This window comes from Vulpes vulpes, chromosome 1, assembly GCF_048418805.1.
Source record: "Vulpes vulpes isolate BD-2025 chromosome 1, VulVul3, whole genome shotgun sequence".
Classification (NCBI taxonomy): Eukaryota; Metazoa; Chordata; class Mammalia; order Carnivora; family Canidae; genus Vulpes; species Vulpes vulpes.
In genome coordinates this window covers 198,629,370-198,642,447 of record NC_132780.1, presented here as the reverse complement: position 1 = coordinate 198,642,447, position 13,078 = coordinate 198,629,370, and the positions used below count along the sequence as shown (strand labels likewise).

The following is a 13,078-nucleotide window of genomic DNA, read 5'->3' as shown; positions in this document are numbered from 1 at the left end:
AAAGTTTGCACGAGGTAGAGCCGGATCTTGACTCCAACACCCGAGTGCCTAATCACGACTTCATTCTTGTACTTTCATTAGGCAAAAACATTATAATCACAAGTGTAAGATCTATAAAAGAACAAAAAAGAGAGAAGAGTCAGTCATCTCTACTCTGCCTGTTTCTTCTTTATCGTAGGTCAGACGTGCACGATGATTATTATTGTAACTACATGTTATGAGAAATTAATGAGTGGCAAAACCAAATTACAGATTTTCACACAGAGAATCTTGAGTGAAATCAACTTCTGGTCAAAATACCCTCCTTGAACCAAATTTAGAACCTTATTCAACCGTTGTTCTCTATGACCTTAGGAAGCATTTGGAAGACATAATATTTTCCAAGGACTTTAAGGAGCAAATAAGGGAGGTGAGAAAATTGAAAATAGAGGACTTTTGTTTAAAATTTTTAATATTAAATAATAGCACCCATTCATATTTATGCCTGATTTTATAATATATTAGACATATATTTATATTAAATACATACCACTATAAAATATATTTATGTGCTTATAAAGTATATATCAAATCAGGCATAAATATGAATGTGTACACCATTATTAATTTTTATCTATAAATTTATTTATATATATGAAATATGTATTTATTACTTGTAATTATGCTTTGGATAACAAAATTAGAGTTCAGGACAGTGAGAAAGTAGGGATGAACAGCATGCTTTATGAACAACTAGTTTTAACAGGTCTTCTTGATCTAAACAAACAAACAAACAAAAAAACCCCTGCATTTCCTCAGTAAATATGCTTATTCTGTGTTTTAAGTCTCAAGGAGTTAGGGCAGAAATGCTTCACAAGAAATACTCTTCATTTGCTCTTAACCGTGACTGCTCTGTTACTGACTGTATACGAACTTCTTCTTGGTTTACTAAGCATTAGTAAGCGTGAAGAATGTTTGTGCTCTGTGTAAGAATGCTAAAAAAAATGCAGCTTTTTTCTCAAGAGATGTGAATAATAACTTGCATTATTGTTCAGAGGAAACTCTGGTATTTGCATATTTTTGGTTAGTTTTCAATAAATTCATCATTGGAATTCTGATAAGTTTCAGCTCTGGACTGCATAGAATCTTAAATTTAGAAGCTACGTACTACTACATAAAAGACTTAAAATTCTCATTTAAGAAGTGTCAAAATTCTTAGCAATAACGAATCCTTTTAAAATATCAGGAAGCATATGAGAAAAGGAAAAATAGGCCATTCTTTGTACTATGGTAATCCAATTCATGAACTAGTTAGCACACTAAAGACAGAGGAAAATGACCCTTGTCGAGATAATTCATTTTTCTAGTTAATAATTAATATTTTATAATATACCCGACCGAGTCCGTAGGCTCCTTTTCCTTTACAATTTCACTGAGCATCTGCAAATCTTTTAAAATGTTATCTACGTCGAAGGATCTATTGCCTCATCCAATGCTTGCCAATTTTTTAAAAAACATTAGAAGAAGTAGCCCTAGTTGGTAGTTTGCTTAGAAAAGAACTCGACCTTACAGTCACTTAAATTCAACCTCTTGAGAACTTCTTCTTCATAAAAGCTGTGAATTAATCCTGCCATTGGAGCCTCTGGGCTATACAACAAGTATAATCTTTTCTTTAAAAATGACCAGTTTCACTGACACAGATACCAGGATAGAAGTTCTGGTATTTTGCTGGTGAACTTAGTAAATCCTGCTCATGCCTTGTTCTGTTTAGGGCCCGGCTTGCTCGAGCGCCAGCACGTACGTCTGTGGGACTGCGGATTGCTGAGTCTCCTCAAACTCATAAATTTCCAGACATTTTTCTTACTACATGTAAGGTGTTATGTTGATATGTTTTGATGACATTTAAATATGATTATACAGCGGTAATTAGAGGGTAAGAAAAAAATTGCAACGCCTCCCATTTCTTTGAAATTGTATAAACAGACGGCTTCTCGGCATGAAACCCCAACTGAAATGAGGGATGTGCCAGCATGCAAGTCTGTAAACCCATTTCATTTGAGTAAAATAAATATTGAGTTCCATCTATCTTTTAGCACTTTCTCAAGTAGCATCTTAATAAAATATAAACTGATTTCATTTATTGAATTCTATACCTTTAAAGCATAATCTACCATGGGCCAATTTAAGCATCGCTTATATTACTTAAGGAAGTTTGATTTAATCAAACCAATACCATCACTGGTACCTTGGGAGGGCATTAGGGAACCAACTCATTATTCTGAAAATCAGTAAATAAAGGGAAAGAATTAAACATTTATCCTGACTTTCCATGAAGAAAGGACAACCGATGGACAACCAAAAGGTTGCTGAAGGAAACTTTCTCTTTATAGATATAACTGAACAAACAGGTGAAAAGGGAATGACAATTAGAATAACACCATTTGGCCACTTTATATTAATTAATGGATTTAAGCAAAAATCAATGGCTTTAAAGATCACAAAAAGAGAAATGATGAACATTGTATGCCTCCTGATAGAAACAGAACATCGCCTGTGATGTAGCCCTGTAAATCTGAATCTGATCAACCTCAACATCTATTGATCAACTTACAAAAACTACAAGAAACACAGGAAAGACAAAGTAATGTATTAAGTGACAGCGTGGTGTGCAATCAGCAAAATCCATACTCTGGATACTAATGAACAAATAACTCGGTTTCTTGTATAAGCAAATCGCAAGGGAAAGTAGAGATGGATAAATTCAGATATAACATTATGTAGTGTTTTTAGACAATTCCTTTTTTTTTTTTTTTATGGTTTGTGTTCCAGAGATCTTTTATCAATTCATTAATGATTAAGATAGCCTTATAATCCACCTTTCTAATTTTTAAACTACCATTTCTCTCTTTTCTCAGGGAACAATAACAACAATAATAAAATTCTCAGGCTAGAAAGCAGTTTCTTTTCCATTGGAGGCAAGAGCAAAAGCAAGCCTGCAGAATTCTTTACATCCTCGGGTAGAGACCATCTTTCCCCTCCCACCAAGGAGTCCTGCAGTGGTTTCCTAGGGCTGCCCTAACAGAGTACCCCAGGCTGGGGGGCTTCAACAACAGATATTTCTTTTCTCTGTTGTGGAGGCTGAAAATCCAAAATCAAGGTGCCGATTAGTGTCTTGGGAGGCCTGTGTCCTTGGCCGCTTTTTCATTGTGTCTTCACATGATCTTACCCCTCCATGGGCATGCACCCCTGGTGTCTCCAGTGTGCGCAATCTATTTCTTCTTCGAAGGTCACCGGTCATGTTGGGTCCCCCTAACACCGTCTTTTGAACTTAGTGACCTCCTTAAAGAGCCTGTCTCCGAATACAGCCACATTCTCAAGTGCTGGGGGGTGGGGGGTGGGGTTAGTGCTGCAACCCGACCCGGGGCAGGGGGAGGGCACATGGTTTGGCGTACACCAAGCCCAATCGGAATCTCACGTTTATCGATAACACCAACGCCGTATTAACTGCTTAAAATGGTTTGGAATTTAGAAAAAAAAAAAAAAAAAACCTTCCATGTTAGCTCAGAAGCTGGACCCCTGAAGCTCATGAAATTCATCCCGTAAGCCACACTTTGCCGAGTCTGCCCCGACACGCCTCCTCCCTCCTGCACTCCCAGACGCTGGCTCTTCACACCTGTGCTCTCCAGTGTGGTAGCCGCATGTGACCAGAGGACACTGGAAATGTGACCGCTCCAAACCGAGGTGTGTGGTCAGTGTAAAATACACCGGATTCCACAGACTTGGTAAGAAAAAAAAAAAAAGTGAAATATGTCACTAAGTTTGGTGTGGATTACATGTAAAGGATCCTGGGGTTATTGGTTTCATGCTTGATCTTAGTTTTTTTTTTTTTTTTTTTTTTAATGTGATTACTAAAAAAAAGTTTAAAGTCACATGTGACTCTCATTCTATTTCTATTGGTTGGTGCTTTCCAAAATATGGGTATATCGTTTGACCTAAGGCTTGCTTTGAGAGCTTTCTTACACTGCCAGTTTGTAACTCCCCCAAGAATCGCCACCCCCCCCCCACCCCCGCCCCAGTACACAGGTATAGAATTGTAGCACCACATCCAGTCCCTTACATTTCAAACCTAAGGAACAGCGTCCCGCTTGTTAGGAAGACAGCCTGTGATGCTAACGTAACGGGTTCAAAGGAAATGTGTTGTATTGAAGTGTAAGTGACAGGTAGTCCTGCCGCCTCTCACCTTTCCCAGAAATGAGGGGAGTTGTAATTAACAGCAATTGACGAAGATACCTATTTTTCAATTACCAGTCCTACTTAAAAAAGTCTTATATTCTAATTTTACCAAAACACTAGAACTGAGATTATTAGGATTCCTAGAAATTTTGCAGTAATTAGATACTTGCAACCGCTAGATCTTATGGGGTATTTTGCTCTTGTTTTAAAGTTGCTGTTGAAGGGCACCTGGCGGGCTCAGTCTGTAAAGCATGTGACTCTTGATCTTGGGCTTCTGAGTTCCAGCTCCAGGTTGGGTGGAGATTACTTAAAAATAAAATAAGAAAAAAGTTGCTGTTGTGCAGCTGAGAGGAACTGTAGATAGAAGTATCTTAGGGATCAGTTATTTCTCACTCTTTTCAGGTACATAAAATAAAATACAATATACATAAAAAAATATATAGTTTTGCTTTCCCATTTTTAAAATGGCACTGTCGGATGTAAAGGGTGCTGGGAACCTGAATCCCCAGCAAGGACTGGAATATCTATGGACTGAAAGCATTTTAAGATTCATGTTTGATACATCCTGCTTTAAGCGCTTTCATATGGCTGGGAAGTGGAAAGGGGAAAAAATGCTCAAAATTGCACAGTGAATGATGAAAGGAAAGATAAAAGCTAGTAGCCCTGTCACTTAACCAATTACTTAATTTTGAAAGCAAACTTAACTATGTTAAACTACGGCCCCCCCTTCCCAAAGTATGTGAATGCAAAAAGCACCTTTTCCCCAAATTTTTAATTGCAAAATTTTATTGTTTATATACATGAGAGGAATATGTAGACACACTGCATTCTTTCTCAAACATATTATCAAGACCTATCGGCACGATGTTTGTTGACTTGTTAACAGAGAACTCACCTTCAGTGGATATGATTATATATCCTAAACATAATGTCAAGCATACCTTCCAAATCCCTTAAATGGAGTAATAGTCATACTTACCACCAACCCTTAAAATTTTAAGTTTTTCTCTAAAATTTGCATTTTAAAATTAAGTTTGTAAAAAATCCTATTTTAGCAAGCTTGATTATATCAACTGGTAAAACTTTATTTTACAAGCAATAGGAATTGAATCAAATGATTATTATAATCCAGAGGAAGTATCTTATAACCATAGCAATGCCATTATACATACTGCCGATACAGATTTAATAAACAATACTGAACTGTACAAGAGTTATTTATTTTTCCTTAATCTCAAAGCTATTGTTAGTAATACAAAAAAGCCATATTAACATTTTTCCATTAGAAAACAATGTGATGTACAAAACTTTGGATGAAAAGGTATATGTCAAATTTCATTTAATCGCTTGGTGGAAAATCCACCACTCCGTCAATACCACCCAAAGTGTTTTAGGCAATTAAAATCAAAATAATGCATCTTAATTCCAGCTGTTAAAAACCAAAACCAAAACCAAAACCAAACAAAACACCCAAGCCTAGCAATATAATTGGCTACACAGTATTTTTGACTACTCACAAGTTAATTTTTTAAATCAATTTTTTTGAGTCCTCCCACATAGTAGGCCCTGTACTTGGCCAAGCAGGCATTTGAGAAAAAGTTGGTGAGGTTGGAAAGACCCTATAAAGCAGTCCTTTGGTTACCAGATTTGACTTTGAACTTTCAAACATCCTTCAAGACCAACACACCCCAACTAAAAGTACATACTTTTCCAAATGCTATTTTTAGTAGTGGGGAGGGTATTTGGTAAGGAGAGGTCATGGACTATCATATACGACCTACTCTTCCAATTATTAGCACATGTCAAAAGCTAATGTACCTTTCTAAGGAGTTTAAGATTTGGCGCTCGGTTGTCACAAATGTGGTTCAGTCCCACCGTGAACCCTACACAAGGCGTGCTGCTCAAAAACAGCAGAGGTGTGCGTCAACTATTTTCCTTCGCCCTTTCATGAAGTAATGGTATCTGATACACACCTTTACCTTCAAATTCAATCCAGTTTAGGATCCAGTGAAGAAAAAAAAAATAAATCCAGTTATGCGGTGGTAAGAGCAAAGGTGAAACTGGTAAGGATCATTACTACAGAAGGAAGCATCATTCTCTATCTTTTCCCTTTGAGTAACAAGAGACTAACACACTACTGATTAAAAAAAAACAACAACCACTCGCAACTATCGAATTGAGGCAAGTACTAAAGGCCCATAAACTGACAACACTGCCCATTCACCACCATCACTTCTTTACATAAGCCTGTTTTCCTAAGGTATAACACAGAATCTAAGCAGTATTTGGAAATCAGCCAAGCACTAATCAATTACAATGGCAGGTAATACACCGTCAATTTCTGAAACACATTTGGCCGCTTTCGTGGCCCGTCTGCAGCTCGGATTAAATAGACTCTCGCTCAGGTTTCTGGACCGGCATGACCGAAAACGTACTTTACGAGATTTTCACATGACATTTAAATGGTCTTGGGGGGATTGGGGGGGGGGGGAGTCACACCACTTTTGTATTAAATGGTTCATTCTGACATGCTATAGAACTACCATAAAAATAACTTGAATTTTTTAAATGAAAACTCAACGTCAATGCAGGTAAATGGTAACAGACACGGAAGGCTGGGACTCCTTCCTGCGTGTAATCTGACACTGCTCATTATGAATTTCAGAGTCTGGAAACTTCAGATTACAAACCACAAGAAAATTTACTCTTGATGGCATGCGAGATGTTCCTCAAAACTATCCTTGAGACCTAGAGGTCTCGGTACTTTATCAGAACATAAATAAACACAACAGATTTGTACATTTTATTCACATTTATTTTTCGCTTTTAGTGTGCTCACAGAAAATTAGAACACCTTAAGCAGGAGTTTAATAGCAATTTTTGTAAGCAAAGTTACATTCCATCTCTAAGTCAAATTGGTCAAAGCTTCTCCAGTATTTACAAAACATGATAGACAAGATGCTACACAAAACCATTGCATCTGAAGATTTTTTTTTTCTCCTTTATTCTCAAAGACGACTGGAAAAGAAAGCATTGTCTGCTGTAATCAAAAACATACCACAGTATAAACAGTAACCATTCCACTTATCACAGCTTGGTTGAGTTTAAAATTTGTGTTTAAAAGGTCCAAGATGACTGCAGTTTTACAAAAATGGGCAGGGTGGAGAGTTGCAAACTTCATGTGCTTCTGGATATCAAGATTTGTTTTTATACAATAGTCACAGTTAAAAACACCCTGCTGGTAATACATAATTACACTTTATTAAGGTCATAAACCAGCAATAAACAATAAAGCCTATACAACTTGTAGTTCTACTTAATCACTGACTGGTACAGCTAACATGAGATAAGTGAAAAGTTCCTATGGTTTAAATGAACTCCTAAGACTATGATCTTTTTTTTTTTTCTTTAAATCTGGGTATTGGTGTTTTTTTTTTTTTTTCTTTTTCCTTTCCTTCTTAGTCAAGACTTGTAGTGTTGTAAACCTGCCTCACAAAATACATTGTAATAACTTTTCTTTAAAAAAAAAAAAAAAAAAAAAAGACTAAGCCTTTACACCATCGCTTCTAGTGGTACATTGTTCTTGGCAATGTCACGCACCACTGGAGATTTCCCCTTCGTGGCCCCTATCACTTCATCTGATATCCCTTTTGACCCACCCATCTCCTTCATATATGGGCATGTCCATAGATTGACAAAGAAAGTTTACATTTTTGAATAAAGATGCAAAGTATGCAAAAAACATTAATACTGATGCAAAAAAAAAAAAAAACAATAAAAAATAAAAAAAAAAAAAACGAAAGAGACACACAAGGCGGAGGAAGGTGGCTTAAGCGCTCCTCGACCTGTTGGAATGGTGGTAACAGAATGATGTGAGATGGGATCTGTGGGGGGGGGAGGGGGAGGGAGGAGGGGGGGAACAGAATTTGCTGCACTAAAAAAAAAAAAAAAAAGGTAAAATCAAAAAAAAAAAAAAAAAAAGACATCTTTAAAAATCAATCCCTGGTTGTAGACGAGTTCTCCAAAACCAGTACCTGGCACCACTCCAACAAACGAACGGGGGTGGGGGCGGGGGAGAAGAGTTCTCGGGTTGGCTCGGCGCTCGGCGCCTCTACTCGGCCGCCTCCGCCGGGGGGCCTTCCGGACTGCACTCGGGCTGGGGCTCCTGCGAGGACGCGGCCGCCGTGGCCGTGGCCGTGGCTGTGGCCGAGGCCGAGGCCGCCGCCGCCTCCTCCGCGGCCGAGGCCGAGGCCGCCGCCGCCGCCTCCTGCTCGGGGCCCGCGGCCGGCGCCTCCGCGGCCTCCCCCGCGGCCTCCCCCGCGGCCTCCCCGGGCTCGGCGGCCTCCCCGGGCCCCGCGGCGGCGGGCGGCTGCTCGGGCGGGGCGGCCTCGCGGGGCGGGGCCTCCTGCGGGCCGCCGGCCGCCGCCTGCTCAGCCGCCCGGGGCTCGGCGGCCTCCGCGGCCTCCCCCGCCGCCTCCGCGGCCTCGGCCTGCACCTGCGCCTGCACCTGCGCCTGCACCTGCGCCTGCGCCTGCGCGCCCGGCTCGGCGGCCTCGTCCTTGCGGCCGTCGGCGGCCGCGCTCCCCGCCGCGTCGGCCTCCGCCTCGCCCGCCTCCTTCTTGTTCTTCTTGAAGGAGAAGCCGCTCAGCTTGAAGGACTTCTTGAAGGAGAAGCGCTTCTTTTTTTTTTTCGGGGTCTCCCCGCTGGGCGAGGGCGCGGCGCCGTCCTCCGCCTTGGGCGACGACGTGGACGACGCGGCGGACGCGGCCTCCCCCTCGGCGGCCGCGGGTGACCCCGGCGACCCCGGCTCGGCGGCCTCGGCCTCGGCCTCCCTGTCGGCGGGCGCGGCGGCGGCGGCGGCGGCCTCGGGGTCGGCGGGCGGCTCCTCCTGCTCGGCGGCCGGCGCCCCGCTCCCCGCGGCCGCGGGCTCCTCCTTGTCGGCGGCCGGGGCGCTGCCGTTGGCCTGCAGCTCCTCCTTGGCGCCCGGCTCGGCGGCCGCGGGGGACGCGTCCCCGTTCACCTTCACGTGGCCGTTCTCCTGCGGGCACACAAGGCGGCAGCGTCACTCGGCGGCCCGGGCGGCCCCGCGCCCCGCTGGGGGGGGACGAGGACGGGGCGTGCACCCAGCTCCAGGGAGGCCCTGCACCCTCCTGGGAGGCGGCCGTGCATCCTGCCCCGGGGAGGCCCTGCACCCCGCTGGGGGCGAGGGGGGCGTGCACCCTGCTGGGGGGGGACGGAGCGTGCACCCTGCTGGGGGGGAAGGCCCTGCGCCCCGCTGGGAGGGAGGGGGGCGTGCACCCTGCTGGGGAGTGGGGGGGGGCGTGCACCCTGCTGGGGGGTGAAGGCTGTGCACCCAGCTGGGGGGGGACGGAGCGTGCACCCTGCTGGGGGTGAAGGCCCTGCGCCCCGCTGGGAGGGAGGGGGGCGTGCACCCAGCTCCAGGGAGGCCCTGCACCCTCCTGGGAGCGGGCCGTGCATCCTGCCCCGGGGAGGCCCTGCTGGGGGGTGAGGGAGGCGTGCACCCTGCTGGGGGGGGAGGCTGTGCACCCAGCTGGGGGGGGAAGGCCGTGCACCCAGCTGGGGGGGGAAGGCCCTGCGCCCCGCTGGGGGGGGCGTGCACCCTGCTGGAGGGGGGAAGGCCGTGCATCCCGCTCCAGGGAGGCCCTGCACCCTGCTGGGGTGGGGGGGAGGCCGTGCACCCTGCTCTGGGGGGAGCGTACACCCTGCTGGGGTGGGGGAGAGGCCGTGCACCCTGCTCCGGGGGGAGCGTGCACCCTGCTGGGGGTGTGTGGCTGTGCACCCCTCTCAGGAGAGAGGCCGTGCACCCCGCCCTGGGTGGGGGGAGGTCCTGCACCCAGCTCCAGGGAAGCCCTGCACCCCGCCCCAGGAGGGAGGCCGTGCACCCTGCTCCCGGGGAAAGGCCGTACACCCCGCGCCGGGGAGGCTGTCACCCCGGCCCCAGGGAGGCCGTGCACCCCACTCCGGGGAGGTCCTGCACCCAGCTCCAGGGAAGCCCTGCACCCCGCCCCAGGAGGGAGGCCGTGCACCCTGCTCCCGGGGAAAGGCCGTACACCCCGCGCCGGGGAGGCTGTCACCCCGGCCCCAGGGAGGCCGTGCACCCCACTCCGGGGAGGTCCTGTACCCAGCTTCAGGGAGGCCGTGCACCCCACTCCGGGGTGTGGGGGGAGACCGTGCACCCCGCCCCGGGGAGGCGGCGTCGCCTGCCCAGACAAGCACCCTCCGCGGAGCCGGGGCAGGGCCGGGGCGGCGCCCTGGAGGCGCGGCGGCAGCCGGGAGCGCCGGGCAGACGCCCTACGGTCCCACGGCGCCCGGGCCGCGCACGGGGAGCGGCGCATCGCCCACCGCAGCCCCCGCCTCCCGGGCTCCGCACGAACATGAGCCACGTAACACACGATGCTCGGGGCGCCGTTAGGGCGCAGGCCCCGGGCCGGGCCGCGCGGTCCCCCGGGCCCCACGCCCTGGAGGGCGTCCAAACCCCGAGCCCCCGGGGGCGCCGCGCGCGGCCTCCAGCCAGCGGCCCGGCCTGCGCGCGCACGGCCCCCGCCCCGCAGGGCTCGGGGGCGCCAGGGGGCGCTGCGGCTCCACGGCGCGGGGCTGGGCGCGGGCGGGCGCGAGCGAGGGGCGGGGCCGCGGGGTCCCCCGCCCTGCCCAGCCCGGCCCTGCCCGCCGGCCGCGGCGCCCCCGGGCCCGGAGCGCGCAGCCCGGAGCCCGCAAACAAAGCTCGGGCGGCCCCGCGGCCTCCGGGTCCGCAGCCGCCCACGGGGCCGGGCCTCGGCTTCCGCGCCCACCCCCCTCGGGTCGGCGGGGCCGGGCGCGCCACGGCGGCTCCTTCTGCACGTTCCACGGGTTCCGAGCCCTCGGCCGAGCTCGCCCGCCCACTGGGGCGGAGGAGGCGAAGCCACCGGCCTCCGCTCTAGGAAAAGAGGCGTGGTGGGCGCCCGGCGCTGGCGGAGCAGCCGCCCCTGGCCGGCCTCGCGCGCCCACCTGCCTACCCCGCGGAGCGGGGTGCACGGCCTCCCGCGGAGCTGCGGTCTCCCCCCGAGCGGGGTGCACGGTCTCTCCCCCCCGAGCGGGGTGCACGGTCTCTCCCCCCGAGCGGGGTGCACGGTCTCTCCCCCCCGAGCGGGGTGCACGGTCTCTCCCCCCCGAGCGGGGTGCACGGCCTCCCCCCGGAGCAGGGTCCACGGCCTCCCCCGGGAGCTGCGGTCTCCCCCCTCGGGTCCCGGCGGCGCCGCGCGCACCAGCAGCCCCGGCCCGCCCCGGCCCGCGGGCACCGGCTCCGCAAGGACCCGCGGAGCCCTCCGTCCCCGGGGACGCCGTGCCCAGCCGGGGGGGCGCGGAAGGCAGGACGCAGGCCCGCGGGAAAGCCGCCCGGGGAGCCCCCGGCCCCGCGCTCCGGCAGCCGCACGATGACCGCCCCCCGCGGCCCCCGGCCTGGCAGCCCCGCGGCACCACCCGGCCACGTCGAGCGCGACCCAGCCCCGAGCGCAGACGCGGGAGCCGGCCCGACACCTTTGTGCCCACCGAGCGCACACGCGCCCCGGCCGGGGGGGGCAGCCCCCAGCCCGTCACGCTCCAAGCCCCGATCACGCCATTTTAGACCCTTGGCACTTCTCCGCTCGCGGCTGCACGACCCTTCGCGGGGGTCGCCCGCCCCGCTCCTCCGCCCCCGCCGCCCCCGGACGCGCTGACAGTCGGGCGGCCGCCTCCAGCCAACTTTCCCGGCCGAGCGCGGCCGCGCGCCTCCCTCCGCCGAAGGCGCCCCGGGCGCGACCCCGGGGGGGGGGGGGAGCGTCGGGGCCGGGCGGGGACGCCGGGGACGGCCGCCCGCATCCCAGGTAGACGTTACCTGGCCGTTCGCTTTGGAGGGCGACGAGGCCACGGCCGCGTCCCCGGGCCTCTCGGCGGCGGCCTCTCCCTTGGCGGCGGTCTTGGAGAACTGGGCGCCCATGCTGGCTCCTCCAACAAAGAAACTCAACAGATCCACGGGGGGAAACAAAGAGCCTCCGGCTGGTGCGACGACGGGGCGAGCGGCGGCGGCAGCGGCGGCGGCAGCGGCGCACACACCGGAGGGAGGGAGGGGGGAGTGGGGGTGGCGGAGAGGACAGGACAGAACCGGCTAAATACACTCCGGGTAAAAAAACCTGAAGTCCGAGAGCTAAAAAAGCAGCAGCGCAGGAGGGAGGGAGGAAAAAAAAAAAAAAAAAAAAAAAAAGGGGGAGGAAGAGAGTCGAGCACGGAAAAAGGAGCCCAAGTGTAGCCTTTCTTTAGAAAAAAAAAAAAAAAAAGAAGTAATAAAAAAAAAAATCCCAGATTTGTAGCCGCGCTGTAGACAAGAGGAAAATGGAGAAATCTCCCTGGTTGCTAATAAGATGCGGGGTCCAACGCCCAAGTGCACAGATGAATGGGCTCGCGGGCGCTGACGCGGCCCCCGCGCGCGCCGGCCAATCCGCGCGCCGCACACAAAGCAGGGGGCGGGGCCTGCGCGCCCGGCGAACAATGGAGCCGCGCTTTGCAAAAGGTTTGAAAATCGGCCCTCGGACCCAGAATCAACGTCCCCCAGATAAATAAATCGATTAAAAAAATGCATGCCTCTCGCCTCCCTCTGCTTGGAAATGAGGATGCATCCCTTGATTGGCTTGCTTTGTTGGGAATTAATTAACGCGGGGGGAGGGGGAGGAGGATGGGGAGGAGGATGGGGAGGAGGATGGGGAGGAGGAGGAGGGGGTGCTTGCGGACGGGGGCGGAGAAAGCGTTAACTTGACTCGCTTTGACTCCTGTCGGTCTATATCCGCGTCTGGCTCCCCTCCCCCAGCCTCCCCGTGTGTTTATGTGCGTGTGTGTC

At 51.1% G+C, this 13,078-nt stretch overlaps 1 protein-coding gene across 1 annotated transcript; it reads right to left on the bottom strand.

Annotated features, from left to right (window-relative positions):
- Positions 1-5,276: 5,276 nt before the first annotated feature.
- Positions 5,277-12,847, bottom strand: MARCKS (myristoylated alanine rich protein kinase C substrate). The gene is made up of 2 exons (XM_072739301.1): positions 12,083-12,847; positions 5,277-9,250 (listed from the first exon to the last, which is right to left on the bottom strand). Exons 1-2 carry the CDS (start codon positions 12,182-12,184, stop codon positions 8,324-8,326), a joined length of 1,029 nt encoding a protein of 342 aa, XP_072595402.1. The 5' UTR covers positions 12,185-12,847; the 3' UTR covers positions 5,277-8,323.
- Between the last annotated feature and the right edge of the window lie 231 nt (positions 12,848-13,078).

What these genes read in the sequence shown, in the direction of transcription:
- MARCKS (XM_072739301.1), bottom strand. Translation starts at nt 12,184, where the DNA reads ATGGGCGCCCAGTTCTCCAAGACCGCCGCCAAGGGAGAGGCCGCCGCC. An exon ending in CCTCCAAAGCGAACGGCCAG is followed by an intron (nt 9,251 to 12,082) that starts GTAACGTCTACC and finishes GTGTGCCCGCAG; the next exon opens with GAGAACGGCCACGTGAAGGT.